At 50.9% G+C, this 12,986-nt stretch overlaps 1 protein-coding gene across 1 annotated transcript; it reads left to right on the top strand.

Moving 5' to 3' along the window:
* The first annotated feature begins 10,732 nt into the window (after positions 1-10,732).
* On the top strand, positions 10,733-11,747 carry LOC119270309. The gene has a single exon (XM_037552307.1). It carries the CDS (start codon positions 10,785-10,787, stop codon positions 11,460-11,462), a length of 678 nt encoding a protein of 225 aa, XP_037408204.1. The 5' UTR covers positions 10,733-10,784; the 3' UTR covers positions 11,463-11,747.
* The last annotated feature ends 1,239 nt before the right edge of the window (positions 11,748-12,986 follow it).

Here is a 12,986-nt window from a genome sequence, read left to right as displayed (position 1 = left end):
CCCTCTCCCCCTAGTCCGAATTGGACAAGGAGGGAGGGGCGGCGCCCCCCCTTTTCCTTCTCTCCTTCCCCCTCTCCTACTTGGACAAGGAAAGGGAGGGGAGTCCTACTCCCGGTAGGAGTAGGACTCCTCCTGCGCGCCTCCTACTAGGGCCGGCCGCACCCCCCCTTGGATCCTTTATATACGGAGGCAAGGGGCACCCCTAGACACACAAGTTGATCCACGTGATCATATTCTTAGCCGTGTGCGGTGCCCCCTTCCACCATAGTCCTCGATAATATTGTAGCAGCGCTTAGGCGAAGCCCTGCGATGGTAGTACATCAAGATCGTCACCACACCGTCGTGCTGACGGAACTCTTCCCTGACACTTTGCTGGATCGGAGTCCGGGGATCGTCATCGAGCTGAACGTGTGCTAGAACTCGGAGGTGTCGTAGTTTCGGTGCTTGATCGGTCGGGCCGTGGAGACGTACGACTACATCAACCAAACGCTTCCGTTGTCGATCTACAAGGGTATGTAGATCACACTCTCCCCCTCTCGTTGCTATGCATCACCATGATCTTGCGTGTGCGTAGGAATACGATGGAACAACAGACCCTGGGGTTTGGATTAAGGACTATATCCTTCACATCCATATGGCTCGAGGAGATGATCTCCACGCCATCAAATACTTACCCCTCAAGCTCAAAGGGCCAGCTCGTCACTAGCTCAAAGGCCTCCCCGAAAGCTCCATTGGAAGCTGGGAAGAGCTCGAAGACGCCTTTCGGGCAAATTTTCAAGGGACTTATGTTCGACCTCCGGATGCGGACGATTTGAGTCATATAACTCAACAGCCCGGAGAGTCAGCCCGAAAGCTTTGGAACAGGTTTCTTACCAAAAAGAACCAGATTGTCGACTGTCTGGACGCCGAAGCCTTAGCGGCTTTCAAGCATAGCATCCGTGACGAATGGCTCGCCAGACACCTCGCCAAAATAAGCCGAGAACGATGGCCGCATTAACAAATCTCATGACCCGCTTTTGCGCGGGTGAGGACAACTGGCTCGCCAGACGCAGCACCAGCGGCCCCAGTACATCTGAAGTTAGAGATGGAAACGGGAAATCACGGCGCAATAGCAATAACAAATGCCGGAATAAAGCAGATAGCACGAAGGGCATGGCAGTAAATGCCGGATTCAAAAGTTCTCGGCCAGGTCAAAAGCCGCCCCCTAAAGGCACCAGGGATGAACTGTCCAGCCTCAACAAAATTCTGGACCAAGTATGTTAGATCCATAGTACCCCTGGTAAACCTGCTAATCATACCCACAGAGAATGTTGGGTCTTCAAGCAGTCCGGCAAGCTCAACGCCGTACACAAGGGGGAGGATACGCCAAGTGAAGACGAGGACGAGCCTCCCAAGCAAGACACGGGGGAAAAGAAATTTCCACCGGAAGTCAAAACAGTAAACGTGCTACACGTAATCAAGGGAAAAACAATGCGACACTCCCAGGGAAATATACCCAAGTGCCTATCACCGCGAAGTCCTGCCACTGGTCGTCTCAACCGATCACTTTCGACCATCGCGATTACTCCGCAAGTATCCGACACGCAGGGTGGGCCGCCCTGGTATTAGACCCAGTAATTGGCGGATATCACTTCACACGAGTCTTAATGGACGGTGGCAATAGCCTAAACCTAATATATCAGGATACAGTCAGCGGGATGGGGTTAGACCCAACACAAATTCGCCATAGCAATACTACCTTTAAATGAGTAACGCCAGGCCCAGGGGCTCGTTGTACGGGCTCCGTCCTACTACAAGTTATATTCGGCTCCCCCGATAACTTCCGTTGCGAGCATTTAACTTTCCACCTCGCTCCGTTTCAAAGTGGCTACCAAGCACTGCTCGGACGCGAAGCTTTTGCTCGCTTTAATGCAATACCACACTACGCCTCCCTCACACTCAAGATGCCCGGTTCACATGGCATCATTACAGTGCACGGAAATATCAAGCGATCTCTGCATGCCGAAGAGAGTGAGGCGGCCTTGGCAACCGCACACTAAAAGCGCCTGGACCAGCGAAAGCATCCAATAGGTCATCAAGACCTCAGACACAACTAATCGAGTCCGACGCCGCTACTTATACCGAATAAATGGTCACACACCTATTCGTCAATACAAGGGGCTCAACGCGCGCGGACATGTGGCAATTTCTCCTCATCTTGAATTATGCATGGTTTCTTTAACAAACTATCTTTTTGCACGACAACCTTTTTCACCTAAATTCCTCTCTTTTACAGACGATCATCGTGCTACACCCATCCAGGATACGGCACAACGGAGACACAGGCGCAGACGTGCAGCAGGGACCCGCTCCAAGGATTCTTTTTAGATTAAGACCCTGCGTAAACCATTTTTACTGTCTCTTGTTGATACATATCCACCATTGAGAAGGATGCTGACGTCTTGGCATGTGGCCACGCCAGAACAATGCACGTACCTGGACACAAGGGGCTTCTTACAAAGGCCATTATTTAGGCCCGGTTTATACCACAAAGACCGAATACCTTAGGGAGTGTTCGACGTCGCGAGTTTGGCCATATATGCATCAGCTCCGAATCATTGTCTTTGGTCAAATGTTGGGTTTTCCCGGCTCCTGTGTTTTGGTGCCTTACATTCCGCTTTACCGGCTAAGGTAGCACCAGGAGAACTACTGCGATTGTGCCCTGGTTCATCCGGACGAGCACCTCAGTAGAGAAAGCCAAAAACTGACTGTCATGATATAGCGTGAGACTGGTCAACCACTTGATGACCTATGGGAATGTTAGAATTCCTCCGCCTTAACGAAGGGCCGTTTTCCGGCCAGGCATGTACGCACCCCGGAATTGGGAGAGTGCGGAGCCACCAGGGGCTATCTAGTAGCCCCACTGTCAAACTCCTATGGCTAAGTGAAAGTGTTAAAGCGTTATAGTCCGGTTGCCTCGCTCGCTCCGCTATCACCTCCTTAATAGGACCAACACGTTGGGTTAAGTGTGAACGCGTGTTTCTGCGAACACCTCCGCATTATATGCGTGGGGGTTGAAGCCGACGACTGCAATCTTTCAGGTTATACACATGTATACATAAACGGCCGCCCAGGAGGCATCATATTACTTTCAGGCAAAAGTATAAAAATGGCCTTATGGGAATTTATAAAAGCATTTCGCTTACAATGAGATTACATATCACTCAAACATAATATTTTTTGAACACTGGGTCTCTATCAAACGAGCACCCTCAAGAACTTCTTCAAAGTAGTGCTCAGCAGCCCTTCGACCTATGGCCGAATCCCGCACTGCAACAGTGGTACCATCCATCTCCACCCAGTGTGCTTTCACACAGGCAAAGGCCATCCGTGCGCCCTCTATGCACGCCGACCTCTTCATCGTATCAATGCGCAGCACCATGTCAAGGAACCGCTGCACCAAGCTGAAATAGCTGTTCGGTTATGACCCTTCCGGCCATAGCTGATCCACAACAGACCTCATGGAGAGTCCGGACAACCTGTTTAGTTCGGCCCATTCTGCTAATTGATCAGTCAACGAAAGCGGACGCTCGGGAGAATGGAATTGTCTCCAAAACAGCTGGTCTACTTCATGGCCGCATCGACAGCGCTCGCTGCCAAATCCATATACACATCCTCCGAACTCCACAGCCGATCCAGAGGGGCATACCGTGGATCTCCGAACTTCCTCCGCAACATAAAGGATTTCCTAGCTACAATTTCCCCGGCTTCCCGCAGTTCCTCCGTCTTCGCCCTCATAGCAGAGCGGAGGTCTTTTCTCGTCGCCGCAGCCTTCTCAAGGTCCGATGCCTTCGCCTGGTTTTCCTTTTCGAGAACCCGGCAATGGTTGGCAGCAGCTTTTAATTCTATAGCCATTTTGGCCATCTTTTCTCGGCTCTCGCCATGCGCGACCTTCTCGGCCCGCAACTCTTCGGCCGCCTTCAAAGCAGCCGCATTACCCAAGCTCGCTTGTTCCTTGGCTTGGGCAAGTTCTGCCCGCAAGGCTTCAACAGTGGCAGCTCCATCTGCAGTCACAACATGGTAAAGATACTGGCATCATGCTGCTCTTCCTATGTGGCGTTTACCAGATAATAACGCTTACCCTGTGCCTCGTCAAGACTTTTGTTAACAAGCTCAATGTCGGCGTCTGCCGCATCCAACTGCCATTTTAAATGGGCAAACTCGCCTGTCCGGCCAGCCACCAGAGTTTCCATCACCTGCACATAAAGGCAGTGCGATCATTACCTGAGAATACGATCCTCTGTTCGTCATCATTTCCGACGACAACCAGAGTCTCAGGGGCTACTATCTACACAGGGCACACCTAGCATGTGCAGGACTATCATACATTATTTTTACGTACCTCAAAGCCTGTCAGTAGACTCATAAAAGCTTCATGCAATCCGCTTTCGGTGGACGCGATTCTCTCCACCACCGTATCCATCAGCATACGGTGTTCATCTGAGATGGCCGCTCGCCCCACCAACTCCCTCAGAACATCCGATCGCACACTAGACGGTGCCGGACTCTTTTGTCTGCTCTCTTCGGGAGCCAGACACTGGGAGCTTCGGGGGTCGACGGGATTATCTTCTGGCCTCGCCGGACTCGGAGAGGCCCTCCGCGACGACACTTCAGGGTCGCCCGCTTCCGGAGCGGAGGAGTCCAGAGGAGGCGTTTCGCTCTCCATCATCTCTGGAAGAAGATCCCTCGAAGACGAACTCATTTGAGAGGGGCTAAGGCCCGAACTGCAAAGATATATGCGGTGGTTATTCTCTCAGAAGGAAAAGATGGCATATTTGTACTGATAAAGTACTTCGGGTCACTTACGACTCGGGGGAGAATTGACCCCCCCCCCCCGCAGATTTTGTGCGGCAACAGCACCCCCAAGGAAGGACCCTCGGTGGGAGACTTCTTCTCTCGTTTGGAAGCTTCGGCTTCCGAATCCCCGGGCGCGGTCCTTTTCCTCGTCCGGTCGTCTTCCTTCATGGAGACGCCCGCTCCCTCGGTAAGAATGGGAAGCGTTGGGGGCCCGCGTCCGCCCTTATTGTCCTCCGCAGTATCTTCCTTCAAGGGCTCCGGGCAAGGTGCGATCTGGAGCATCTTTTCCAGTACCGGATTTTCCAAACCCTCAGGGAGGGGGGACAAACACTGAATCAACTTCGCCTTTGCTAGCCAGTCCTGATCAAAAAGAGAACTCTCAGAAGTAACTTCGTGATAAATGAGAGACGGTATGTTCGGCCGGAAGATTTCTTACCTGTTCGGCGGCGCGGTTACTGCTCAGGCCCACGTCTTCGGTGATTTCCGGACACTCTACCTGAGGTCTGAAGAATGACTTGTACATCTCCTCGTGCGTCAGGCTGAGGAAATTTTGAATGGCACGCGGTCCCTCGGGATTAAACTCCCACAAGCGAAGGGGCCGGCGTTTGCAAGGCTGGACTTGACGAACCAGCATAACTTGTGTTACCGCAACGAAACTGAAATCTCCATTGAAGAGATCTTGAATGCGGCTTTGCAGTATAGTTACGTCCTTGGCTGGACCCCAGCTCAATCATCTGCTAATCCATGACATCAGTTGTGATGGAGGGCCCGGGCGAAAAACAGGGGCGGCCGCCCACTTGGCACTTCTAGGGGCCGTGATGTAGAACCACTCCTGTTGCCACAATTCAGACACCTCTGGAATGGAACCTTTGGGCCATGAAGCTCCCGTCATCTTGCATATTGAGGCACCTCCGCACGCCGCATGTCTCCCCTCGATCATCTTCGGCTTTACTTCAAAGGTCTTGAGCCATAGGCCAAAGTGAGGGGTAACTCAGAGGAAGGCCTCGCACACGACAATAAATGTCGTGATATGAGGAAAGGAGTCCGGAGCCAGATCATGGAAATCTAGCCCGTAGTAAAACATCAAGCCCCTGACGAAAGGATCCAAAGCAAGGCCTAGACCTCGGAGGAAGTGGGAGACGAACACGACGCTCTCGTTGGGCTCGGGGGAGGGGATGGCCTGCCCCCGGGGAGGCAGCCGATGCGAAATCTCGGCGGTCAGATATCTGGCCTCCCTCAACTTTTTGATGTCTTCTTCCGTGACGGAGGAAGGCACCCATCGGCCTTGAAGGCTAGATCCGGACATGACTAAAGGTTCGGAGCACCTGACTTGAGCTTTGGGCGTTTGAGCTTGAGGCGGGGGAAGGATTCGATTGAGCACGAGAGAGAAAAATAAAAGCCTTGTCCCTTTATAAAGAGGGTGAATATCAAGCGTCCTCTCCGTGTCCGTTTGGACTTGCCTATGATTTAGGAGTCCCAGAAGCGTTTGGGTTACCCACGCCCGTATTGATGAGAATCCCGGAATAAGGGGACACGATCTCTGCTTTGACAAGACGTGCCAAGGAAACCGCCTCGCATAACGCGCTGAGGTGGGACAATGAAACGACTCGGATAAAGTCTTGGCCGTGGTGTGTCATGCTACGGCGTACGTCAGCAGATTAGACTTGTGTAAATATTATTCTCTCTATGTGGAAACTTATTTTGCAGAGCCGGACACTATCTTTGTGTTCAAAATCTTCTATGAAGTACTTGGAGGAGGAACCCGCCTTGCAATGCCGAAGACAATCTGCACGGCGGACTCGTCGTCATTGAAGCCTGGTTCAGGGGCTACTGAGGGAGTCCTGGATTAGGGGGTGTTCGGATAGCCGGACTATACCTTCAGCCGGACTCCTGGACTATGAAGATACAAGATTGAAGACTTCTTCCCGTGTCCGGAAGGGACTTTCCTTGGCGTGGAAGGCAAGCTTAGGCGATACGGATATTCGGATCTCCTACCATTGTAACCGACTTTGTGTAACCCTAACCCTCTCCGGTGTCTATATAAACCGGAGGGTTTTAGTCCGTAGGACAACATAGACAACAACAATCATACCATAGGCTAGCTTCTAGGGTTTAGCCTCTCTGATCTCGTGGTAGATCTACTCTTGTACTACCCATATCATCAATATTAATCAAGCAGGACGTAGGGTTTTACCTCCATCGAGAGGGCCCGAACCTGGGTAAAACTTCGTGTCCCTTGCCTCCTGTTACCATCCGGCCTAGACGCACAGTTCGGGACCCCCTACCCGAGATCCGCCGGTTTTGACACCGACATTGGGCCTCATGGGCCTAATGGTGGAAGAGAGGAGGCAGGCCAAGGTGTGGCGCGCGCCCCCTAGCCCAAACCGAATTGGACTAAGGCTAGGGGGGTCGACCCCCACTTTCCTTCTCTTCTTCCTCTCATTCCTTCTTCTCCTACTAGGACTAGGAAAGGGGGGAACCTACTCCTACTAGGAGTAGGATTCCCCCCCCCTTGGGCGCGACCCTTGTGGCCGGCCCTCCTCCTCCCATCCTTTATATACGGGGGAGGGGGGCACACCATAGACACACAAGTTGATCTTTAGCCGTGTGCGGTACCCCCCTCCATAGTTTTCCACCTTGGTCATATTGTCGTAGTGCTTAGGTGAAGCCCTGCGTCGGTAACTTCATCATCACCGTCACCACGCCGTCGTGCTGACCAAACTCTCCCTCGGCCTCAACTAGATCAAGAGTTCGAGGGACGTCACTGAGCTGAACGTGTGTAGATCGCGGAGGTGCCGTGTGTTCGGTACTTGATTGGTTGGATCGCGAAGACGTTTGACTACATCAACCGTGTTACTAAACGCTTCCGCTTTCAGTCTACGAGGGTACATAGACACACTCTCCCCCTCTCGTTGCTATGAACCTCCTAGATAGATCTTGCGTGATCGTAGGAAATTTTTTGAATACTGCGTTCCCCAACAAGGCCTACCCTTGTGTGGGCCCTATACCTTCATCCCATGTGTTGCAGTCAACCCCCGCCATAACTGCCACTCATTTGCAGCAACAGCGGCAGCGCCCCGCGAGCTTCTGCTCCTATCGCCGGTACCTCACCTCGTAGGATCCCGCATGCATTGATGCTTCTTTGCAACATCGCCGCCACTGCCTATAGGACAAAGATTGTAGCGCGACGGACATTGCGTGTGAGGGATGCATAACGGTGGCCGCAAAGCCCTCTCCTGCTTGTAGTCGCCACTCCCACGTCACCAGCAACTGCAGCGCGGCAGATGTTGCCAATGAGGGATGCACAACGGTAGCCGTGGTGGCCTCTCCAGATGGCAGCCCATGCCACTTTGCAACGTCGCCGCCGCTCCCTCATCACCAACGATTGCAGCGCAACAGTTGTTGCCTGTGAGGGGTGCGCAACATGGCCGTGGTGGCCATTCTGTCTTACATCCGGTGCTGCTTTGTAACGTCGTGACAATCCCTCCGGACTGGTGACTACAACACGGCGGATGTTGAGCGTGAGAGGTCTGCAACGGTGGCCACGCTACCCTTCTGGCTTGTAGTCAATGATGCTTCGCAACAATGCCAACGCTCATGCGGCCCAACACGATGGTTGTTGTAGCTCTCCTGGAACAACGCCGTGCAGCACCGTCGTCGTGGTGTTGCTCTGCATCTCGACGGGAAGGCTCGCAACACCGTGACCCCTGCGCATCACCGGTCATCGTTGTTGTGCCGCCCGCTCACAGCCCCTCCCTCATCTGAAGTGGTGGCCACCGGTGTGTGGTGGTGCCCTGTCGAATCCTCAACCTACATGTGGGGTGACGGAGATAAGGCAAGGGCGGCGACTAGTATGGAAAGGGTGCAGAGAGCAGCATGGAGTGGCACGCACTTGAGTCTGGTGTGCAGCCGCGAGATTCGTCCATGGAGATGACAGCGACGAGCGGAGTTAGCTAAGAGGGGCGGAGAAGATGTGTGGTGGAGATGAATAAGGCATCCTTTGATTCACAAGATTTCTAGAGGAATTTTAGAGAATAAGATTTTTGTAGGAAAAATTCTTTGGTGACCTTTGGTTTAAAGGAATGAAATTCTATTCCTGTACAGAATTTCTTTCTTTCCTTCATATTTCACAAGAAAAAAAAAGAGGTCCAACTTCTTGAAAAACTTCCCTGGCGCAAATGACGCGTAAGTGTGCAACTGTTCCCTCGCTCTCACCCACTAAGAAACAAAATCGGGCCCACATCCATCCATCCCCTTCTCTCACACAGAACGGCGCAACGGACGGCCGAGCGACGCGGCCACATGCGGACGGTGGCCAGCAAACACCGGCAAGCTAGAGAGCATCTACCGCCGACCTGCTAGCCCTCAATCTCCAGCGGCATCAATCTGCTGCAAATCTCTTTAGATTTAGATCATATCTCTTAATATTCAGACCTGATGTTAATTAATGGAGAAATAGTCCAGTCTAGCTTGCCGGTATGAGTTGCCCCAAGCAATTTCCCGTATCTTGAGTCTTTAGTCTCTTCGCTCTATTTTCTTGAAAATGTGATGTATTGAGGTAAAAGATGGTAAAAGAAGCAATCGATGCTCACTCAGAAGTACAAAAAATTGGATGGATTCAAACTCTTTTTCTTATGAGCAGAATGTTCACCTTTCCTCGCACTTTATTTTTTGTCTCAAAGAGTCAAAGGTGAATTTTCTACTCACTGTTTATATAACCTCTACTTCATAATAAAGTACTCCATTCGTCTTAAAATAAATGACTAAACATTGTATTAAATTTAGTACTAAGTTAGTTTAATATATTGAGTCACTTATTTTGAAACGGAGGGAGTAACAAGTAACAGTACAAATTTTACCATCTCACATGTCCCATTATATGTCTAGTTACTCCAAACTTTGAAAAAGTAACAGTACATATTTTACTAACTGCTAGTTGCTTCAAACGTTGAAAGAGTATTTCTTTATGTTTTTTATATGTGTTCTTATCCTATGAATCAAATGATATTTTATTTTCTATTCCTATGGTCTGAGCACTTATAGGATTCAAGATACATGCACCTTATTTCCTATATCTTTTCTATTCTTATGCAATTCTTATGCTATGAACCAAAGATAGCCTAAGTTGGGATAAGGATCGGACGACCCTAGGTCCGGTTTTTCGGATCGGACGACGACGGCGTCTTGGTGTCATTTTTTTTCGTGAAGGCGTTGTCTTGTTTGCTCGCGGTGTCCTCGGTGCTAGATGTGAAGATGTTGGTCGTCTAGTTGTTGCTTGGGTTGCTTCCCAGGTTGGCGAGTTTAGCTGTGTTTTTTTTTGTTTGGGTCGAGCTTCTCATGTCTCTTTGTTTCGGCAATCATGTTCACGCCTCTTGCGTTCGTGTCATGGGTTGTATTCCACTGTATTCATTCTAACTTCTTCTATCAATGAATGATACGCAAAATTTGCGTATTCGCGAAAAAAAGAAGTTGGGATAAGGCAGGAGAAGAGCGGTGGCATTTGGCAACCCCCACAGGTGCACGTGTCACGCAACAGAGGCGGCTTGCGCGGCGAGATATCAGTGTTTTCCAGGATCTGATGGATAAACAAAGATATGGCTTGTAGTGCAGATAAGGCTTGTAGTGCATTCGTGCTTGAAGAAATCAGAAGACAAACGGACAAGTATGTGCGACTTTTTCATTTGAAGACAACGTGATCCTCCGAATTTTCTTGCATCACATTTTTTATATATTTCTTTATATTTTATAAAATACACAGTAGAACGATTGTTCTACAGTCCATGGTTCAAGAAAAAAAGTAGACGAAGTCAAGTCAATTATTTTGACTGAACTCACCCTACCATCAGGCATCGGCACCCTATATATAATCCCGTAGCACAGGTAGCAAATCACATCCACACCACTAGCTCAGCGACACAGGCCTGCAAGCCTGCAACACTCGCTACAAAATGAAGCTTCAGGTAGCCACAGTCGCCTCCTTCGTCCTGGTGGCCTTGGCCGCGGCGGCCCAGGCCGTGACGTTCGACGCGTCGAACAAGGCGTCGGGCACCTCCGGCGGCCGGCGGTTCAACCAGGCCGTAGGCCTCCCATACTCCAAGAAGGTCCTCTCTGACGCCTCCGCCTTCATCTGGAAAACCTTCAACCAGCGCGCCGTCGGCGACCGCAAGACTGTCGATGCCGTCACCCTCGTCGTCGAGGACATCAGCGGCGTCGCCTTCACCAGCGCCAACGGCATCCACCTCAGCGCCCAGTACGTCGGCGGCATCTCCGGCGACGTCAAGAAGGAGGTGACCGGCGTGCTGTACCACGAGGCGACGCACGTGTGGCAGTGGAACGGGCAGGGCAGGGCGAACGGCGGGCTCATCGAGGGGATCGCCGACTACGTGCGGCTCAAGGCCGGGTTCGCGCCGGGGCACTGGGTGAAGCCGGGGCAGGGCGACCGGTGGGATCAGGGGTACGACGTCACGGCGAGGTTCCTTGACTACTGCGACTCGCTCAAGCCCGGGTTCGTCGCGCAGCTCAACGCCAAGATGAAGAGTGGGTACACCGACGACTTCTTCGCGCAGATTCTCGGGAAGAACGTGCAGCAGCTGTGGAAGGACTACAAAGCCAAGTTTAGAGGCTGAACGCACTATAAGTTGATGGGTCCTTCACGGTGTGATGGCATAACGCACTACTTCGAATAAGACATGTGTGATGGCATAACACACCATATACTGAAATGATCAACAGAACATGTCCCTTACGCTCTGTAGTGAAAGATAAATAAACGATTTCACTAATTCGAAATCGACTTTGAGTTACATGCTACTAGTAGTCTTAAGTTGGCGATACGTGAGTGCGTTTGTGTGGTGGTGTGAGTGTGTGCGTGTTGTAATCGGTTTTCTAGAAAAAACAAAAGGTTGTTTGGACTTGGAAAGTTTTAAAGCTGTTTGCGCACAACATGCTTGGATGGGTGGATTCAAAACCGCTCTGCGTACCACGATTTTTTGTCCTATATTTGTAGAACTAGACAGTGAAGACATGCAGCATGTTATGGCCCACAAACTGGATCAACTCTGACTGTACTAGTGTTGGATACAAATTCATCGTATGTACTAGCTAGTGGCAGCTAGTTTTGAAATAGAAAACCTTATAAATTAGGTTTTGTTGAATGCATCCCATTTTTTAGATTGTTTTGTGATGAATTTGATTCCAATAATCGAATTCGTTTTTAATTCTTTGATTTGCAATTGGTGTTTCATTGATGACAAGTAGGTCGAAGCTGGAAGAGGGCGATGGATTTGTTTTGCGTCGGGAATGAGCTTTTGCTGGCCAAGTGCCAGGAGATATGCACCTGGTTTCCGAGCGCGAAATCTCTCGTGATGCACTCACTGGGCCTAGCGTTGGAACTGACGACAAACGAGCAGAAACAGTGACTTCCTAAAGGCAAGGAGGCGGTCCCAATTGAGATTCTCATGTGGGCAATGGCAGAGGCGATAGAGTCTCCATACCGTCGACAACGAGCCCGCTGGTATGAGTACCCCTCCCACCCGTCCTCGCCGGATCTGGAGGCGGAAGGGCCGGTGAATTTGCGTATTATCCGGGATGTCGACGAGGTGATGGATGAGGAGTATAGTGACGAGGAGGATGATGACGAAGAGGAGAGCTACCAGGGAGGGTTGCAGATTATCGCACAGGGCGGTGCACAAAGAGGAGGGCGATCATGGGGGTTGGGAGATCATCACTCATCCTGCTCATGAAGACATGAATCTAGCGATTAATTTGGACGACGAGGATGAGTAGATGGTTGATCAGGAGCACTTGGAGGCTGATGCCGGCAATGATCTGGTGCTAGTTACCGTGGACGCCCATGCTGGCTCCCAGAATGCCGCAATAGAGGTGGAGCAGTATGAGTTCTCGGCGCATTTTAAGCAAAATGCTGAATGCTCTCACCGCCACCTGGCTCATCATCTTAAGCGTCTCCAACCCCCACCTAGCTAGTTCTCACGGTCCGACATGTGGATGCACGTTAAACAACAAACAGTGTTATGTCGAGGTGTTTAATCAGCTGTTGAAAGCTATGTTTTGGATCTCCTACGTTGAGTGGGTTTTGCATGTTCAAACATAGTGCCATTTGTAGAACTTGCCAAAATAGCAACATGCAGAAC

This window comes from Triticum dicoccoides, chromosome 1A (assembly GCF_002162155.2).
Source record: "Triticum dicoccoides isolate Atlit2015 ecotype Zavitan chromosome 1A, WEW_v2.0, whole genome shotgun sequence".
Taxonomy (NCBI): domain Eukaryota; kingdom Viridiplantae; phylum Streptophyta; class Magnoliopsida; order Poales; family Poaceae; genus Triticum; species Triticum dicoccoides.
The sequence above is the reverse complement of the archived record's forward strand: the minus strand, read 5'-3'. Positions and strand labels throughout refer to the sequence as shown.